Below are 21,570 nucleotides of genomic sequence, written 5' to 3' on the forward strand. Positions count from 1 at the left end.
TGCATAGTGTCCAAATAAAGATTTTTATCTTGTTTGCTTTAAACTGTAGTTAAATAATCTACCAATGCTTTCTGGATTTAAAAGGCCTTGAATGCTCTCTACAAACAGCATATTTCCTTAACTTCTGTGACTGCGGGTCAAATTCAGCGTGAGCTTGAAGATGAAGCCACTAACTGTATTTGATCTTAGTCTATTTAAAACTTCACCTCACAGAGTTTGTCACTGTATTGGCACAGTCAGCAACTTGTACTCAGAAAAAGCTTAGCTCTTCTATAGTCTGGCAGCTGAATTGCAAATGCTCGCTCTGGGTCAAGGCTGATGTCTTTGATAAAGCATTGTGGGAAACCTTGCATTACAGCTGTCTATGTTGTATTTGCCCTGTAGATCAAGGACTTCATTTTAGCAGAATAAGTCTACAAGTTTAAGGAGTCTGGTGGCATCTTAAAGACTAACAGATTTATTTGGGCATAAGCTTTCGTGGGTAAAAACCTCACTTCTTCAGATGCATAGAGTGAAAGTTACAGATGCAGGCATTATATACTGACACATGGAGAGAAGGGAGTTACTTCGCAAGTGGAGAACCAGTGTTGACAGGGCCAATTCAATCAGAGTGAATGTAATCCACTCCCAATCATAGATGAGGAGGTGTCAATTCCAGGAGAGGAAAAGCTGCTTCTGTTATGAGCCAGCCACTCCCAGTCCCTATTCAAGCCCAGATTAATGGTGTTAAATTTGCAAATGAATTTTAGTTCTGCTGTTTCTCTTTGAAGTCTGTTTCTGAAGTTTTTTTGTTCAATGACAGTGACTTTTAAATCTGTAATAGAATGACCAGGGAGATTGAAGTGTTTACTTACTGGCTTTTGTATGTTACCATTCCTGATGTCCGATTTGTGTCCATTTATTCTTTTGCAGAGGGACTGTCCGGTTTGGCCAATGTACATGGCAGAGGGGCATTGCTGACACATGATGGCATATATAACATTAGTAGATGTGCAGGTGAATGAGGCCTTGATGGTGTGGCTGATATGGTTGGGTCCTCTGATGGTGTCGCCAGAGTAGATATGGGGACAGAGTAGGCAACGAGGTTTGCTACAGGGATTGGTTCCTGGGTTGGTGTTTCTGTGGTGTGGTGTGTAGTTGCTGGTGAGTATTTGCTTCAGGTTGGGGGGTTGTCTGTAAGTGAGGACTGGCCTGCCTCCCAAGGTCTGTGAGAGTGAGGGATCCCTCTATGCATCTGCAGAAGTGAGGTTTTTACCCACGAAAGCTTATTCCCAAATAAATCTGTTAGTCTTTAAGGTGTCACCAGACTCCTTGTTGTTTTTGTAGATACAGACTAACATGGCTACCCCCTGATACTCTACGAGTTTAGTGTTCAGTTCACCATTTGAGTTATTATGCATTCCTCCAGAGGAGAACCAGTTTTTTAATTTAAATAGTCTGATTCTCTATTCCAGACTGATCTTCCACATTACTTAAGAGAGAGAAATATTTTGAGGCCTAATGAGCACCATTTAACTCTAGCTCATTCTCTGTCTCTTAGAAATAAAAAAAAGTTAAACCTTTCTATGCTCAAAATCCTAGTTGTTTATAAATTGTATTTAACATTTCATGTCTATGAAATGATAGAATGAGCTAACCTCCCACATTTGCAAATCGCATTGCAGAGTTTCTAATAATACAATTTTATTTACCTACCCTGAATAATAATGCATATTTGTTGTTTTTTTAAAAGCTAAGAAGCTTTTATATGGTGTTTTCAAAGTGCTGCTTTGGAAAGGGGCCTCCTTTGCATTATAACCTCTCCTTCAGATGATTAATTCTACTGTCCTATTGCCTCCTGATTGCCGTGGAATATGCAAGGTTTTACATATTTCCAGAAAATCAGTTGGCTACTGCATACACAATATGTTTTAAATGTCACCATTTTTTTTAAAGTGAATGAACTTAATGTATGTGTAAGTGAGAAACCTGGTATAGCAGCAACTAAAATCAAGAACAACATGGGCAGATGCTGTGCAAACTTCTCCACACAGTTGTCAAAGCATCTAAAGCTTTAATTGCAATCTTCCTATTCTGGTCTTGGGTAAATCATGCCAAATAGCACTAATTTTTGTAAAAAGAAGAACAGGAGTACTTGTGGCACCTTAGAGACTAACAAATTTATTAGAGCATAAGCTTTCGTGGACTACAGCCCACTTCTTTTTGTATGGTTTTCTTTGAGGATGAGGCCACCAGGCTTGCTTTCTCCTATGATCCAAGTAAAGTATCCAGAGATACCTAGCACTTTTCGTCACAGTTTTGATATGCATCTACATTAGCATTTCTCATTTTGAAAATGGACACAGTACCTTATAACTAATGCAAAGTTAATTAAGTTTAGGCAATAGAATATATATTTACTATTGTGCATCTATCCAATACATTTAACTTATCATATTACACAGTAGGTTGTAATGGTTGTGAAGTAATCATTCAAGTTGATCAGCTAGAATGTCCATGTAAAACTGGCCAACATATTAAATGAAAAAGTTGTTATAGATGTGTAAATGGCAGACAAAAGAGAATCCATATGATTATACTATAATGGAGCCTATAAAGCTTTCCATCTGTAGATCTCACAGTGCTTTCTGAAGGTGGGTGAGCCTCATTATCCTCCTCTTACAGATGAAGAAGCTGAGGTGTAGAATGGCTAAATGACCCTCACAAGGTCACCCAGTCAGCAAAAGAAAGCTAGTTTCTTGACTTGCGGACCGGTACCCTCTCCACTGGACCACGCTGCATTCATTGCCTTTTAAAATCTTGATTAGCATTTAAAGAAAATAACACATCAAAGAAACAGTATAGATAGCCGACTTCTAAATTTGTGTTCAGAGTTGTTTGCTTGCGCAAATTGGGTAGTTAGTCTGTTTTCCCAATTTGTGAGCAGATTTTTGATTAGACAAATTTAAAGGTAGTTTTTGAAAATGTGCCCTAAGTTTTTTGGTTTAAATTGTTCGTATAAAAATTGAGACTTAAAGCAGGAATATAGTCCTGAATTGCAATGCACTATGGACAGAACTTCTGTCTTCAAGGCTGAATAAAACTGTGAGCAAGAGGGAGCAAATATACTCCTTTCTGAATTTCATTCAGCCTTACTAATTGAAGTTCAGAAGAAGCTTTGAGACGGATACTTGCTCTTCGTGATGAGTTAAAACATAAACAGTTTGGGGCCATTGTCGATGTGGATTGCTCAGACTACAACTTGCCTTCATTCCAAAAGCAAGTGATTGCTAGACCTAGTTGATCATGAGGTGATGTTGAGTCATCTGTGGGAATGAATGCAATAGCTTATACTATTTATGCTCAGGCCTTATGGGTTAGGGTTACCATATTTAAAAAATAAAAAAAGAGGACACTCCACGGGGCCCTGGCCCCACCTCTTTCCTACCCCTGGGCCCGCCCTAACTCCGCCCCTTCTCCAAAGTCCCCGCCCTAACTCCGCCCCCTCCCCATGAGCGCCCCGCATTCCCCCTCCTCACTCCCAGCCACGCGAAAAGGGCTGCCCGAGCGCTACCGGCTTCATGGTTTGCCGGGCAGCCCCCCGGCCCTGCGCCCCCGGCCGACGCTTCCCCAGCGCAGCTGGAGCCCGGGAGGGGAAGCGCCCAGCCAGGGGCTCAGGGTCTGGAGGCTGCCTGACAAACCGTGAAGCCGGTAGCGCTCGGGCTTCGGTCAGCCCTCATGCTGCCGGACCCTGCGCCCCCGGCCGGGCACTTCCCCTCCTGGGCTCCGGCGGCTGCTGTGCTCCCTGAACTCCTGGGCTCCGTAAGCGCCGAGCTGCCCGAGCACTACCGGCTTCAGGCAGCCCCCATGCCTCTGGACCCTGGAGCCCAGGAGGCGAAGTGCCCAGCCGGCGGCTTAGGGTCCGGAAGCATGGGGGCTGCCCGAAGCCGGTAGTGCTCGGGCAGCTCGGCTTTAAACAGAGCAGAAGAGTCAAGGTAGGGAGCACAGCAGCCGCGGGAGGGGAAGTGCCCGGCCGGTGGTATTTTTCCCGGACATGTTCGGCTTTTTGGCAGTTCCCCCCGGACGGGGGTTTGATTACCAAAAAGCCGGACCTGTCCGGGAAAAATCGGACGTATGGTAACCCTATTATGGGTAGAGTCTAGTGCCTTATAATTCTCACTCTTCCTGAGGGCTCTTGCATCAAGGGTCTCAATACGAAGGCTCTCTTCTGTCATTCCTTCTGCTCAACATGTGTGTGAGATCACTAGGGACAACAATTCCCCCTTTTGATTGAATCTAGATCTTTTAGTCTGCTTGCTTTCCCAGTGTCTGGCCTACTTAGCCGTGGGCGAAAACTAACTAGCTGGCTTAAGTTCAGCCCCAAAAAATCAGAGTCAGAGTTGTTGGGAAAGCATCTCTAGGAATAAGTGTAATGGGGTGTGTGTGTGGGGGGGTGTTGTTATTGTCTCCTTCCCTGGGGGGCTGTTCTACCCTTGGTCTCATCAATATGCACACTCAGGAGTCTCTTTGCTCATCGCTGCTGCTGAATTCATAGGTAACAGGATGCTGCAAAATGCATTCTGCCCTAGCTAAAACTTCTGAGTCACTCTGATGCAGACCTCACCACAGTTATGTGACTTGGTCACTCTGGTCTGGGCTGTTTTAAAGTGCTGTACCCTTGGAAACTACTCAGAAGTTTCAGCTAGGGTGGAATGTGTCTGCCTACCTCTTTAGTTAGACAGGCAGATTTGAATACATAACATCAGTTTTCTTGGCTTTCAGATAGCTCCCCATAGCTTGTGCACTTCAGATTGAATGATTATCTATCTTTTGTTTCTTAAAATGTCTGTTGCTATGTCCCTGAATCCATATACACAAAAGCAACACACACAGTTGTTAAAAAATTCTGAGTATCATGGCTCCCTCTCCTCTGTGTTCCATGGTGGGAGTTTCACTCCACCGCAAAGCTTTTGCAAAAATACAAAGGTCCGAAGGGAACATATTGTGCTTCAAAGGGGAACGTGGAATTTGAAGCATGTTGAGCTTGCATTTTCTTGTTAGACTTGTACTCATGTGCCATACACAAGCAGCATACTTGGTTTTGGGGGCAATCTAACTCTCTAAATTCATAGTGTCTTATGTAAATTAAAACTTAGTGATAATGAGGTGGTATCAGTGGAAAGCACTTAAATAATAATGGCTGCCTAGAAAGTTTTGGAAGTAAGTTAGGGAAAAGTTAGAATTAAACATGCTCTGGTGTTTGACTCATCAGTGTAGGGCCATAGTTTGTCATAGCTATTATTGTGGGCTTACTATATGCTCTCCAAAAGGATTGCTAAACTCTTCAATTTTTTACTAGTATGTTGTCACTGAATAAAACGATTCTTAGGACCTTAGAGACTAAAATGAAGTGGCCAGATTTTTAAAAGTGCTCAGCACACTCTGTTGAATGTGGTGGGAGCAGCTGTGTATTGTGCAGTTCTGAAAATCTTGCTACTAATTTAAGTACCATAGTGGGAGCTGAGCTCCTCTGAAAATCTGATCTGCTACCCGATGTCATCTCTGTCACAAAGCAACATTTGAGTGCACATTTTGTTGGATAACATTCTGTATTTTAACTAACAGGTATACAAGAGGCCTGATATACGGGTAAGAATACATTTGGCTATTGGCAAAACGGCCTCCTACCTGTTTGTCTTTCGTGCTGTGTTGAGAGCTTAGTGTGCCTAGTGTTCTTTTTTACGTCATTAATGTTTTTTATGAACCAATCAGACCATTTTGCTATGCAGCTCAACAGCTTGTTTGCCATAGAAATGCTTTATATACATTGCAATCTTTTCATGAGCAGTAAAAGCCAATTTGTGAGAGAGCCGTATATTTAAGTTATGTTATAAATGTGCAGTACAAACTTCAGTTTTATTACATTAATTCCAACAAAATGGATGCTCACAACTGATCCTTACATGGTTTGGACTACAGAGCACTGTATTAGTGAGTTTAATGTGTTATCTATGCTAAAGAATTTCAATAGTAGTTTATGGAAAAACGGTAAGTCTTTGTTTATTCCATTTAAATAACATTTCAATTCATGCTTGCATTTGTACATGTTTTACCTTAATTGCTACAGCCCTTGAGCAAAATAGAAAGTTCAGATTGAAGTTAGACACTAATGCAATGACCTACATCTTTTTGATGATAATTTTAGATGATAAATTTCATTGCTTTCTCTTCCCTCTCACTTTGGAACATTAATCAATTGAGAAAAGAGAGGGTTAATGGTCTGATTTTATTCTCTAAATATTTTAACCCTGTCATTCAAACAAAGGTTTGCATTTATTAAAGGGAATCAGTTAAGCCTGATCCCCTGGTTTGAGACTAATCAATTATTTTCACATCTGAAAGCTACTTGGATTTGTATAATAATTGTAATACACAAAGGTCAATATTTTCAAGGGCAAATCTAGCAGTAATTGAAATGAAATAATGCAAGAAAATATATTAAAATAATAAAACTTGATTGTTTTCTTTGGTTTTTCACCTTTATCAGTAAATGTTCAAGGGTGAGAAACCATCTTCAGTGCCTGTGCATACTTTCTGTCATCCGTAATCTGTCGGTTTAGAACTCAATTGCCTTTCTTCCAGTTTTTCCTTTTCCTGGGATTCCAGCATCCACCTTTCTTTGGACTTTAAATATAGAAACAGTCTTCAGCTATTTCTGTGGCCTAAGCTTTAACTAACTACTATATTCACTAAGGTCTAAATGTTGGGAATCCTGTGTTATTTGAAAGTGGTGGCTGTTGCACTGTACATTTTTTAGAAGCATGTAAAATCAACGGAACCTATGTTTTCCACAAATGTAACCCCTTCTGTTAATTTGTTTTCTTTTGGGGTTTCATAGAAGTGATTAAAATTAGATTTATCAAAGCAGATATAAACTGTCTTTCTTTCAGACTTAGGATAAGAAGTGTTATCTGTTAAATGAGAAGTTTTTCCATTTGTGAATTGGGACTGATCTGGAATGTAATCCAACTCTGTGAAAGATGATGGTGGTTTCATTCCAGTTAATTTTGGAAGCCGATTGAAGAATAATTTTGACTGAAAGTAGTAAAAAACAAAACAAAACACCTTCATATGACCCAATGACTTTTTGTGTTCTTGCCTGTAACACACAGGGATTTTTTTATTATTATTAAAATGATTTAATTTATATAATAAGAGAGATCCCAATATGATACAACAAGTGTAAGTACATAAAGATGTGAACCTTTTGGCTATTGGGTGTAATTTGGGTACATTTTTAACAGATGTTTTTGACAGTAACATTGGAGTTGCTGAAAAAATGTATCAAACCATAAAAACGGACATTTAAAATGTGATCTACACAATATAGCTTTAATTTATTTGAATACTAATGGATATGGAAAATATTAATATTTTTTCTTCAATGAAAAATGCATGAATTTTCCCTTTATGCTACCACAACAAGCAATACTCAATTTCTTCTATTTTTAAGCATGTGGCGTACATAATTTATATTCTGCATTTTCTCTGCTATACGGTTGATTGTTTTAAAAAGACAGTACATACTTTGCGTTCTTTGATACCTGCACTGAGTCTTTTTGTGAGACTGCAAATAAATATTCCATTTCATATTGTGCCATAGCTGGGCCTAATAGCGGTGAATAGTTTAAGCAAAGAGTGGAAGGTGTTGAATAAATAGGTTGATGTTCAGGTATCTACTGTCTCTTTAAAAAGTATGATTCTGTCCTTTCACCTGTTGTCTGCATGTTTTTTTCCTATTACCCCTCTTTTGCCCTACTGCTGTCTCATGCAATGCAGGAGATTCAGGATGGACACAATGGCTATCATTCTGAAGCAGAAGCTGATCAGGTGGCAAGTTTTACTCATCTTTTGTTCATTAACTGTGTAGTAAATTACTGTACAATAACCCATCTACAGTAGGTAGAAATCATCCATTGTTAGGTTTTGGGGAGCAATAGAGAATTTTAGAATATTACCTCTAAACTCCTATCATTAAAAACAAACAAACCACCCCCAAAAAACTGAAAACAACCCTCTTCCCCAAGCAGAGTTTTTAATCCCAAAAGGGAGAAGTGCCAGAGATAGCATGAAGACCATTGTGGAGTTTGCAATATGCATTGCTTCTGAAGTTCTTTTCTTTGGATTCAGGGTTTATTAAAAGTTTATTGCACCTTAATTTAATAATATTAATGGGTAGCTATAAAAAAAAACCTGTTTTCTAATATTACATTTTTAAGGCACTGAACAAATAACATGCATAAGAATCTAAAATGATGGCAACATTACCTCCCAAAAGCTTAGCTATGAATAGATTCTTTAGGGGGAGAAAAAATACTTCTGCTGAAAATAAACTGTGATTCTAAATGTTTCTAGAAAATCAGCTGTGAGAAAACTACTTGGACAGTAATATAGTTGAACTCTGACTTTAAATAGAATTTAAAGGAAAGCCCCCTCTTAAAATGTAGAACTTCTGATAAATGAAAAGCAAAATACAATGCTTAACTGCTAAAACAATAACCTTTAGTTTTTGGCATACCAGATTGTGTATGAAATAATGTGTTGAAGTTTTTATAAAGATTTGGTTAAAAAATCCTAGCCTTACCTGCATGCCATGTATAGTGTAAAACTCTTCCCTAATTCATTAAGCTTTTCTGAAGATTTTCTGCACTTCAAGAGAAAAGTGCCTCTGTGTGGGACTGAGTAGGTGAAGTGTCTTTATAGTAAATTGTAAGAATATTTTCACTTTCATTCAAAAAATGTTTATGGGTCTTCTGTGCACTATACAGAAAACATTGTACATATCGGTATGTCTAAAAATGTTTGGTTATATTGGGAAATATAAATGTTGTTCCTACTCTTTATTTTATATTGGACACATGCATTGTATAATACATTCTTTAATAAAGAGTACATAAATTATTATTTATCTGGGGCTGAGGTAAATTATGTACTTCCAATTTATGCAACTTTAATTTGCTTCTGAACTCAACTTAACAACCACTATGTTACATTTGGTTGAGTTGTAGTGCTCTTTCTCAAAAACAAATGTGTCAGGAATTTTTAAAATATAATTTGATAACGTATCAGTCAGGACTGGCATTTCCTAATGAAATTAATACATCTTTAAATTCCACATACCATAATGATTTTCAAAAATGATTTATTTTGATGTCATTTTTCAAATTAAAAGTTACGTTTCTGACAACGAAGGAGGAGTTATATTATGTCTAGTGCAGGAAGGAAACACCATTTGCCTCGGTAGCGCTTTTGTGACTGTATAAGAGGTCATGAAATATAAATTATAGCACCGCACTTGGGCCCCAGTCTAGCAGAGCACGTAAGCACGTGCTTACCTTCAAGCACCCGAGTAGTTCCATTGATTACTACACTACACCTTGTTCCGTGATAGAGCTTTAGATACCAAATTCTGCTAGTTTCAGACAAGATTAAAAACAAAAAGCCCATAGAAATTTATGCTAAGAAAACAATATAATGTTAAAAGTCTGTGTTTAAAAATATAAAGAAAACCCCTAATAATCTTATTTCCTTGCTTGCACGTTAGAAATATGTTACAAGGGATGAGTATCTGTATAGGTTTCTATATACTGTGAAACTAGCTCACTGTTTATACTATTCTAATGTAAAATATTCTAACTTTTACACCAACCACTTAAAATTGAAATCTTAAACTCTCACCAACATCCTTGATATGGTCATAAAATTTTTTGTAAACCCTTAGGATCTCCACTAAAATCTTCTTCAGAACATTGCAAACGTCAGCAGAAAACTAAAGGCCCCTTGTTGCAGTATTTAAGGAGGAAGCCATTCACCTGAGCATTAGCTTTAAAATCAAGCCCTGAATTTCTATTGACCAGGTTTTGAGACTCTCTAGAAAACAATGTGACATCAAGCTATAATCTGAATTTTTAGTTCTATCATCTCTATAAAATATCTCTGTAAGACCAAGTGGTACTTACGACAGTGGTACCTGGTCCAGTAGGGTGTGGTGCATTGTTTCTGATATTATAATAAATTCAACAATGGTACCTTGTCAAGTAGGGTATAATAGAATGTTTCTGTCTGCCTGATATATTTTTTTTACATATAATTTGATTTTTTTAATGCTAAATAAATTAAACTTCTCTCATACAATTCTCCTTGATATTAAAATAGCTAACATTTAATTAAGGTGTTAAGAAATAAAGAATATACATGCTTTTAAATAAACACTTCTTTAAAACATTCTTGAGTAGATGATAACCTAAAAATATTCTTGAGTAGATGATAACCTAAAAACATAAAGATTAGCCTAATTTTTTTGGCCTAATTTTGGGCTGATGGTATTGCTCACGTTTTTGTGCGCTATATATGTAGCTAGCACGTTAAACTAATCATTGTGTAAGTGGTTTGTTACTAATATTTAAATGTCTGCATAATAAATACTTTGTTACCTACAATATCAAGCCCTGTTTTCTAATGCAGCATTGTTTAACACAGTTGTGCTTTGGAAAAAGGATACACATTCTCATGCTCCCATAACCTCTTAGCAAAAGCACTTTGCAGCAAAATGTATCGATGGTGTGCAGATGGAATGTGAGATTTACTCATGGTTTTGGATTTCTGCCAGGCACTGAGGGATGGGAACAAGCTGGCACAGATGGAAGAGGCGCCACTTTTTCCTGGAGAATCAATCAAAGCGATTGGTATGTGTAGTTTTGAGTTTATAGTATTAAATCATTACTTTATGAATAAAGATAAAATCAAATGGTTTCCATGTTGGTTTTGTTCTTACTATTTATATTTTATAATTTTACCTTGAATGATCAAATTTGCTGTGGATTTTCTTACTTATTCAAACCCTAGTGCTATGCTGTAAGTAAATCAATTCAACATAGTGCAAACAGATCTGTGTGGTATTTTATTTCAACAAACAGCTGATCGACATAGACAAATTAGCAAGGTGGGGTGGGCGATGCATGGGCACTCAAAATGTCCCCATAGATCATAAATTCATTCCCAGTGGGGGCTGCATTCGGCCGAACCTGCCACGTCAGCAGGTAAATAAAACTGGCCCGGCCCGCCAGGGTGCTTACCCTGGCGAGCCGCGTGCTGAACGTTGCCGACCCCTGGGATACAGTCTTAATGACAGATTTTTCAAACTGCTCCCAAAACCTGAGATTATCTGTGGAAATCTGATAATTGTATATGAACCCACTCTGTTTAAGTATGTGCAAAATAGAAGGCCTTAGGTTTAGTTTTTGTGAAGCAACATAGTTTGATCTTGAGGTGTTTTGTTTGATACAAGTAGTACAGTTATGTGAAACCAGTAAATGGAAACTATTTATTCTACTGAAATGTAGAAATTATTTTTTAAAAGGTATGCAAAACCCAGATTTGGACATAATCTTTGCTCAGGCATATTACTTGAGCAGCTCACTTGAGCGTTAGTTTCAGGATGACTGTTGCTTGCCACATGAGCCTTCCCACCTTACTAATGTAAGGTGCAACAAGAGCAGAGAATGCTGTTCACTGTTGTGATTATCAGAAAAAGGGAGATAAATATGGGGCAGCCTGGTATTTCTGCAGTATGAAGACTTTGGGGCTCCTCGAATTCTGATTTTAAGTAGATGAAATGTGTACAGAACTCACATATGGATGGTTACAGGATAAATAGTTATTATTTCAAGCCACTCTGGTTTTCTTAAATATAAGACACAACAAACTGGCAACTTTGGAGAAAGACAAAAGACTATTTATCTTGTTACATAAAATATCTGTATGCCATTTCATAGACTCCCCACAAAAACATTCTGTATAGCATAGATCCATTCTGTATAGCATAGCGCCATTCTGTATAGTAAGGAGCAATGCTTGATGTCACTTCACCATTCTCTTAGGCTGGTTTATGGTGGGGATTTAGCACATATTGCTTAGAACCAAAGAATTTGATCATTCTCTTTGTAAAGTACCTTTTTAAAAATGCAGAGGATTTTTTCTTTCAACTCAAAATTGAGAGTAGCAGGTCAGTTATAGTGGTTTTGAAATAATTTCATATAGAAGACTCAAAGATCTCTAGTAAGTTGGAACTATAGGAGGTTTCTTGTATAACATTTTTGTTTTTCTATAAAGAGTTTCTTATACCACAAATAACTACAATAATAAAATGGAACTTTTATTTGTGTCTTTTTTCCAGCTAAAGATGTTATGTATATCTGTCCATTTATGGGAGCAGTCAGCGGTACACTGACAGTGACAGACTTCAAAATGTATTTCAAAAATGTTGAGAGGGTGAGACTTTAAGATCTATTTGCATATTTCTTCCAGCTAGAATCTCTTCTTTGCTGAAGTAGATTTTCAGAAGATGACAAACTTAGTTTAAATTAAATGTAAAGTTCCACAGCAATCAATTCAAAAGGAACTATAAAAGACTAGTACAACACACAATTTGACATGAATTGTACTAGGTTACATATATTTCCCACTGCAATTACAAAATGTTTCATCTTTTTTTTTTTTTTTATCCAATTTTCAGGATCCACATTTTGTTCTTGATGTTCCCCTTGGAGTAATAAGTAGAGTTGAAAAGATTGGAGTGCAGAGCCATGGAGACAACTCCTGTGGTATAGAAATTGTTTGCAAGGTACAGAATGAATTCCTAGGAAATGTAGTGGATGCCTATCTATTACTGTTTAATTGCGTTAATTTCTTTTTTGTCTTGAGGGGAACCTGCAACCACAATGCCTTGTGCTGTTGTCCTATCTGATCCCATAAGCATGCTGGGTTTGGTTGTAATTTGGATAGTAAACTTGCAAGAAATGTTTCACCCCTTTGGTGAATTCTAGGGTATAATGCCTACTTCAGTAGCATATTGAAGCATCCTGGTGCTCCCAATAGTCTCATTTTAGAACAGAATTTTGTTAATGACTATGAGGGTTAGAAAATGTGATTTGCCTTAATGTCAGTAGCCAGTGCTTGGTTTCAGTCCGCTTTGTAACTGCTTCAATTTTTTTTAATTTATCAACGTGTAAGAGAGTTTGGCTTATTTTCTGACAGGATATGAGAAACTTGCGGCTTGCCTATAAACAGGAAGAACAGAGCAGACTGGAAATATTTGAAAACCTCGTAACGCAAGCATTTCCTCTTTCTAATGGGCTGGTAAGTACTAAAATGAGGAGAGGTCTGCCTGCCTCTGTCTTCTTTTTGGAAGTGTAGGGAAATAAGAAAATACTGCATAACAAATATATTAAATTGTTGATTTAGATATCATGGAGCATTCAGATTACTCTGGCTTGACTTATTTATTTCAGTAATTTACAGAACTGAGAGCCAGGTGCTGCTACCAATGAAAACAGTGACTTTATTGGTTTCAGGGTAAGGCCCTCCATTTTGTATGGAAGAAGGCATCTTTTATTCCAAAGAGATTTGTTTTGTGTTGCACATACATAGCCCTGACATTGTTAATTGTGCCTGTTAGTGCTTATGGAGGTCAGGGTTTGTTGACTTTTATAAGCATTTGTCTGTAACCGATAATTGGGGAATTTCAGAATGAAGGATAAAGGAGTTAGGTGCCTAAGACCCAGTTTGGGGGCCACTGTGATGCACAAAAGTCCCCTTTGAACCCTGTAGTTGCCTAATCTCACTCAGTCCCTAGGCACCTAGGTTTCTGCCTCGGGGCATGCACACTGCTGCCTCCCTCTGGACAGCTGGTGGCTTATCTCTCACCTAAACCTCAGACATTCACAAACTGGGGAAGATAGTTGTTCGGCCACCTAGGTAGATACCCTGTGAGGACGTCTATCTGATTGGGCTCCTTAGCTGAGTTCAGACAAAACAACTGGGGGCTGGGGAGTTATGGGAACTCCCTCATAACTTTTAGCCCAGTGATTACCTGGGATGTGGGAGACTCTTGGTTCAAGTCCCCACTCTGTCTGAATGGGAAAAGGGATTTGAACAAGGATCTGCCAACTTCTCAGGGCAGTGCTCTAACCATTGGGCTATGGGTTGTTCTCAGTCTCTCCTGTTTAACTCTGGATAAATAATGAATCATTATGGCCAGAGAAAGAGAGTGCATACAAGATGAGTGACTCCATAGCTTGGTGGAAGACCCAAGAGGTGGGAGATCCAGGATCCAGTCCTACTGCTCCAGTGACTCTTCAGTTATTTATCCAGAGTGGAACAGCTTCAACAGGAGAGACTGAAGGAGCCCCACATCAGAATATCCTATAGTCCAGTTGTCCCCATCCTCCCACCCCCAGGGCTTCTTGCAAACTCTGAAGAGAATTCCTGGCTGTGACTTGCTAGCAGAGATAAGTGCTTCCCTACTGCCTGGACTTAGGTGCGTATCACTGTGAGAGGGACACACAACCTCTGCTTGGCATCTCCCATTGGCTAGCTTAGGTAGCTACTTGCCTACCGGACTGGCTTTTGTGAATTGCAAGCTAAAAGTATGTTTACATGGCAGTAAAAAAAAAACAACCCATGCATCAAGTTTCAGAGCCTGGTACAATTGACTTGGGCTCACAGGCTTGGGCTGTAGGGCTAAAAATGTCAGTGTAGACACTCGGGCTGGAACCCAGGCTTTGAAACCCTCCCCTCACAGAGTTTCAGAATCTGGGCTCCAGGCCAAGCCTGAATGTCGACACTGCAATTTTTATCCGTACAGCCCAAACCCCATGAGCCCAAGTCAGCAGACAAGGGCCAGCCGTGCTTATGTTGTGGGTCTTTTATTGCAGACATATTTTCAGGAGCATCTCTCTCCTCATTCATTGTATAGGAAGCCTAGGTGCCTAACTCAGGCTTTGTGAATTGCAGCGATTTTCTAGGGGCCTAAAAGTTTGGCGCTGTGATGCTCAGTGTCACAATGCCTAACTCCTCTTGTGCATCCAGGCTAAAGTGCTTTCCTGAATTCACTGTCCAGATAACTCAACAATAGTTGCCTTGTTAGCTTTAGCTGTACAATTTCAGTATCATATTAGTATTAAATAGTGGACAATTTCAGTATTATCTAATGGGTAGGGTACTGGACTGAGAGTAATGGGGCTTGAATTCTATTCATGGCCTTACTGCTGACTAGTGTAACCATGGGCTAGTCATTTTACCTTTCTGTTTCCTTTGCTATCTGAATTGACAAGACACACAATCTCTTCGGGGAAGGAACTGTCTCTTCTTTTGTGTTTGAACAATCACTAGCACAGTGAAGGCCAGTCTTGACTGGGGTCTCTAGGCACTACTGTAAAACAAATGTTGGATGTAAGATTTTGTCTTTTGGAAACTACTTGAATCGGCTTTTCTGGCTTTCGTTTTCAGCGTTCACCATGTTTACAGGAATTCTCGTTTACTAAATGGCTAAATACTACATAGTAATTTGTTTTTTTACGTTGTTGCTTTCAGCCACTTTTTGCATTCAGCTATAAAGAAAAATTTCCTGTTAATGGCTGGAAAGTTTATGATCCAATGGCAGAATATAAGCGGCAGGTAGGTTATACAAGTAATCACCTTTTTATTTTATTTTGATAGTCTTCTGAATCTAATTTACTTTTTTTTAGAAATGTTCACAGACAATTTGCAAACCTGAATACCTAAACTTACTCTCTTAAATCCATATCTAGACAGTTAAAGGCAAGTCACCTGATTTTCAGTACTGTTAGGCCCCCACAAGTCCCATTGAAATCAGTTGGGATTATAGGTGCTCAGTATTGGAGGAAGTCTCTTGGCGTTTATATAGGGACCTAAATCCATATTTGGAGACTTAATTTTAAGCACCAGTTCTGAAAAAGTAATCTTCTCATTTAAAAACAAATATGAACAGCAGTTACACAGAGGAATAATTTTAATTTGGTCTCCTTAATCCATCAATTTCCTGGTGTAAAATAATTTTTCTATTTCACTATAGGCCCATTTTTTACTTTAGTGCAAACCCATCCAAATTACTGTTGTTTTTTAAATTATCTATAGGCTTTGGGGCTTCATACTACCCCATATCTTTAACCAAAATATGGAGAAATGCTTCTGCTCACATAACCTTTGAAACACTGGGCAGAACAATGTGGGTATGGTTTTTTAAAAACATGTAATGGATCATTCTTTTTTGGAGTCACTATACAACACACACACGTAAAGATCTAACTTTTTAAAAATATTGGATAAATGTTTTGTCTCTGCACAGGGTTTGCCCAATGAGAGTTGGAAAATATCCAAAATTAACAGCACCTATGAACTTTGTGATACATATCCTACTATCTTCGTTGTGCCAACCAGCGTGAAGGATGATGACCTCTCAAAAGTGGCAGCATTTAGAGCAAAAGGCAGAATTCCAGTAAGTAAGGCTTCTAGAATTCATTATGAATTCTCTCTGTATTTGTAATGTAACTTCCTGAAGAAGAAGAAATATATTTGTAATGCATCTTATAAGAGATGATTCGAAATGCCTTTAGGGTTTTTAAAGGCTTCTGAGACCGCTAGCCTGCTCCCTTCTACAAGAGAGAGAGTATAAAATGTATAGAAATACAGTTACTGGTTTTGGAGCTGGAGGAAATTTTTAAAAAATTAATGAAGATAGTTATTGCAGGGTTAGTGTAATTGCCAAGCGGCTTACAGCTCTGAAATGAACTTTAGTTCAAAGATAGTGTCCGACACTAGTGGGGAACTGAAAGTGTCAGGTTGTGCTCCCCCTTGCTCCCATGGTGAATGAGGTTTGGGGGTGAGGTGGAATGTGTGTTGTATCACTCTGACTCCACATCGTGGGCTTCCTGAGAATGGCAGAGTGTTCTTGGTAGAGATTATCCTACTCAGATGCTCATATAAAGGGCGGTAAATGCAGCCATATTATGCATGGGGAAGGTAAACTTAAGAGAAGAAATGACAACCCCAGGAGGGAGAAAGAAAGTGAGGAATTTTAATGTGATGTCCATAAGGTATGAGTCATCTTGCAGTAGTGCCTGCCTGGGGCAGGAAGGAGCGAGATATGTTCATGCTTGACTGCATAGACCTCCATATGGAAGTAGCTGCCCATTCTCCCCACCAGAAAACCCTCTTACTGTATTTAAGCCCATAGAAAGTATGTCAAAAGTAAAATTTAAGGCTGTTTCTGAATGCTACAGAGAATAAAGTCATAGTGTTTAGAACTACTTCACGGTTCAACCTAACTAAATTTGGGACCAGTGATACCATGTCTTTTACTGCATGCTATTTTCTCATCACCTCACTTTTGAATGTATGCGGTATGAATTATTCTAACTGAAATTTACATTCTCTCCCCCACTGGGAAGTTGTACTATGGGTTATTATGACTGACCAATTGCCCTAAGGAATGTCAGTTTGATGTTGGTGCACTATCCGGAAACTAACTTTTTTTAAACGCAGGTGTTATCCTGGATTCACCCCGAGAGCCAGGCAACTATAACGCGCTGCAGCCAGCCACTGATAGGCCCGAATGACAAACGTTGCAAAGAAGATGAAAAATACTTACAAACAATAATGGATGCCAATGCTCAGTCGCACAAACTTATCATCTTTGATGCCAGACAAAACAGTGTGGCTGATACAAACAAGGTAGGTTGTCATCATTGTTAAAATGGAGATTACTTTGCCCATGTACTGAGAAATAAACTTTATTCTTATATTTTCCATAAAAGTTCACTTCTTGTAATAAAGTAATCTATGTGTAAGCACTTAGATAGTATCAAAGCATTCTCTCAGCATTAACGAATTCTTGCAACAGCCCTATGAGTTATTGCTATCTCCAGTTTAAAGTTGGGTGGAGACTGAGGCAGCGAGATTGACTTGATTGTAGTCACAAGTGTTGTCAGAGCCAAGATTTGAACTTATCGGTTCCTAGCTCCTTGTCCTGTATTGTAAGAGAATCCTTCTGGCGAGATAGTAACTTATTAAAGAAGTAGGGCAATGGCCTGGACGTGGACCAGTTGAGTTTATTACAGTTTGAGTCAGTTTTGTAAACAGAAGAAAGCTGTAGGACAGGGGTCGGCAATGTTTGGCACGCGGCTCGCCAGGGTAAGCACCCTGACGGGACGGGCCAGTTTATTTACCTGCTGACGCGGCAGGTTCGGCCAATCGCGGCCCCCACTGGCCGCGGTTCGCCGTCCCGGGCCAATGGGGGCGGCGAGAAGCGGCGCAGGCGAGCGATGTGCTGGCCATGGCTTCCCGCCGCCCCCATTGGCCCAGGACGGAGAACTGCGGCCAGTGGGGGCCGCGATTGGCCGAACCTGCCATGTCAGCAGGTAAATAAACTGGCCCGGCCTGCCAGGATGCTTACCCTGGTGAGCCGCGTGCCGAACGTTGCCAACCCCTGCTGTAGGAAGTAGAGATGTACTGGTAATGATTGTGGTGGGAGGAGTGAGAAAAAGCCTACATGGAGTCCCCAGAGCTATTTCTTATGTATATGGCACCAATTACTGAAGTAATTGTGCACTGAAATAGTGTACTGAAAAATAAATAGGGGTAGGGGAAGGAACGTAGTAGTCCAAATTAACCTTAACCAGGTGCTTCAGAGGGAATGAACAGAACAGGTAGTCGTCAAGTGATCCATCCCCTATCATCCACTTCCAGCTTCTGGGAGTAGTTAAACATCAGTTTTTATTTTTCTTAAAATGTGTTTTCATTTGTTCTAAAATAACCGCCTCTAAAACTCTCTAGAAAGCAAAAATACCCCTCAGGACCTTATCAGAAACTCTCTAAAATTTTAAATGACAGGCAAAAGGTGGAGGATATGAAAGTGAAAGTGCCTACCCAAATGCTGAGCTGGTCTTTCTGGAAATACATAACATACATGTGATGAGAGAATCATTGCGGAAGCTGAAAGAGATAGTTTATCCTGCGATTGATGAGGCCCGGTGGTTGTCCAATGTAGATTCAACACACTGGTTGGAATACATAAGGGTAAGAGACTATAGATGTTAAAGACATTGCATGCTTTTTGCTTTTAAAGCAATGTATTTGCTTGAGTTTCAATAGACCGCACTAGAGATCCTTTCTCTGTTTATTATGTCTTTGGTCAGGATAATCCTAAAAAGTAACCCGTTTTACAAGTTTTATTTAGAACACAATATTTCAGATTAGATAGAATATAAATGTATGCTATATTGTGTATTTCATACTGTAGGTATTAGGAAGTAATCAGTTAAATATTGATCGTGTAGGATCACATTGAGTTCTGGACAGCACTTAGTTTTCTTGAGAGTGTGAATGTTGGCCAGGATACCAGGATTATCCCTGCTTTTTGGAAAACTGCCATGGGAAATTCAAATTCCACTTGGACAACTACCAGAGGGACCTCATGTTTAAACACAGCAGCCCTCCTCATCCTTCTATGCCATTAATTAAGCATTTGTGGACATGCATATTTCAGTGGGCCTGACTTCAATGGAAGATGGATTGGTCCCTGTTACCGTATGGATTACAGTCTCCTTTTATTATTTAACACTGCATTAAAATAAGTCAATCCATATCATGTTTAATTTTACTAAGTTTTATTAACCTCTAAAAAGCTTTAGAATGGATGATTTCTCTACTATTTTCCCTTCTTTTTGGTGGTAAATATTGATGGAATGGCATTTAATGTGGAATTTGCTTTATACAACTTCAAATCAAATGTGACTCATGCAAAGCGTCTTTGGGTTGTGCACAAAATTATTCATATAATCTTAGCTCTGGTAATTCAGCTTAACTGCTACAGAAAAGCCAGCAGAGGGAGCAAAAATGTAAAATAAATATTTGCTATTTTGGGAAGAACTTAACTTTCTTATTTAGTTTAAAATCTTCCATTCCTATCAAACTATTAAATATTCACAATCCAAAAGCCTTTTTCCATCCAAATTTATGAATTTGGTGCTTAAGTTTGACTGTCCATTTAAAAAAAAAAAAAAAAAAAACCTTGCTGTGGACCAGATAATCACATCTCACTCCCATTCACGTCAGTGGGAGCTTTCTGTTTCAATAGGATGGTAGGATTGGACCCTGAAATCTCAATTTCATAGTTAAGTTTGGAATAGTACCCTGAGAATTTTCAGACTGAAGAAGATGGTAGCGGTTGACATATGTTTAGCTCGATTTAAAAAAATTCTGTCTGAATACAGAGGATGCTCACAATTTTTCAACTTATTTGGTGCTGACTCTAACTGCAGCTTAATTGTAAGAGACTTTGGTTATGTCTACACTTAAAATGCTCCGGTGGCACAGCTTCAGCAGTTCAGTGTAGACACTAAGGGCTCATCTGTACATATAGTGGTGAAGCTATATCGGTGCAGCTGCACCGCTGTACTACGCTGATAGGAGAGGTGGTAGCTATGTCAACAGGAAAAGCTCCCCCTTCAACATAGTGTTGTCTACACTGTGAGTTCGGTCGGTATAGCTACCTTGCTCAGGGGTGTGGATTTTTCAGTGATGTAGCTATACCGGTGTAAGTTTGTAGGGTAGACTCACTATAGCAAGTGAAGTTAATCCACCTCCCCGAGAGGCAGTAGCTAGGTCAGTGGAAGAATTCTTCAGTCGACCTAGCACTGTTTACACTGGGGGTTAGATCGGCACAACTCTCTCTCTTAGGGATGTGGCTTTTTCATACCCCTGAGAGACCTAGCTATGCCAATGTAAGTTTTCAGTGTAGACCAGCCCTTTGTGGTGTTCAGCTACCACAATGATAGGTAAGTTACAAATACTGAAAGAGAAGTTAACATAAAAAGTATTTTATGGAAAAAATAATTTTTAGTTTCTTTAAAATTTTTACAAATGAATCATTTGTCCAAAGTGGAACAAAATGCCCCACCTCATTCTACAAGGTGTTGCTATACTAATACCTAGCTTTTGTTCCTTCTCCCATTTTCTATTCACTGCCTGCGTCTATCCTTTCCCCAGCTGTGTTTTCTGCAGTAATGCTTGGCTGGCATGAGTACCACTCTCAGTGATCTTTCTAGGGCATAGAGTGCTGCTATACTTATGTCACGTGAATTGTCTTTTTTCCATTCCTTTTCAAAGATCCAACAACATAAGATGACTTTTTGTAATATTTATAATTTTTCAGTGCAGTAATGCATTGTCTGTGACTTAATAAACATGTGAAAGCTTTAGGACTAACCAGCTTAAATTGCAAGCCTTTTAATTTACTAACACAAGCTTTAACATTGATCTGCAGTAGTTGCATCCTTCAGTTTAATCATAAAAGAACAAAATCTATGTAGCTTTGTCTAGGAAGCCTGAATGGCTTTCAAGACTGTGTCCTGTGAATGCACAGTTGCTCCAGTGGATGCAGGCTTTCCAGCTTTGGAAGTGTCTTTGCATGCCTTAGAAGAAACAGATGTCAAATGTCTCATTAGATTGCCTTTACTGATGTCAGAGTTGGCTTTGCTGATGTCCGAATCCAAAGTCCGGAGCCCTTCCAACGGCCCTAGTTCTAGCTGTTTCTCAAATAGTTGTCCGTGCTTTCAGGAATCACGTGGTGGACACAAATCTGTGCCGGAGAGAATACTCCAAGTTAAACAATTGAAGAGCCATCAAACATGACTGAGGAAATCAATAGAAGGACTTTCATTGGAAAAAAAT

The 21,570-nt window shown here is 39.1% G+C and overlaps 1 protein-coding gene across 7 annotated transcripts in view; it reads left to right on the forward strand.

Annotated features, from left to right (window-relative positions):
- MTMR1 (myotubularin related protein 1) overlaps positions 1–21,570 on the forward strand; it is a 60,547-nt gene that overhangs the window by 10,325 nt on the left and 28,652 nt on the right. For 2 of the 7 annotated variants that reach the window (XM_034780640.1, XM_034780633.1), the window contains exons 3-12: positions 5,605–5,628; positions 7,819–7,872; positions 10,649–10,724; positions 12,215–12,309; positions 12,554–12,661; positions 13,075–13,176; positions 15,412–15,495; positions 16,187–16,336; positions 17,383–17,571; positions 18,730–18,915. In XM_034780640.1, the coding sequence (XP_034636531.1) occupies positions 5,605–5,628; positions 7,819–7,872; positions 10,649–10,724; positions 12,215–12,309; positions 12,554–12,661; positions 13,075–13,176; positions 15,412–15,495; positions 16,187–16,336; positions 17,383–17,571; positions 18,730–18,915 (1,068 nt within the window). The remainder of the gene's footprint in view (positions 1–5,604; positions 5,629–7,818; positions 7,873–10,648; positions 10,725–12,214; positions 12,310–12,553; positions 12,662–13,074; positions 13,177–15,411; positions 15,496–16,186; positions 16,337–17,382; positions 17,572–18,729; positions 18,916–21,570) is intronic. The other 5 variants (XM_034780634.1, XM_034780638.1, XM_034780636.1 and 2 more) reach the window with 5 other exon arrangements.

The sequence above is a fragment of the Trachemys scripta genome, chromosome 9 (assembly GCF_013100865.1).
Source record: "Trachemys scripta elegans isolate TJP31775 chromosome 9, CAS_Tse_1.0, whole genome shotgun sequence".
In the NCBI taxonomy this organism is placed as follows: domain Eukaryota; kingdom Metazoa; phylum Chordata; order Testudines; family Emydidae; genus Trachemys; species Trachemys scripta.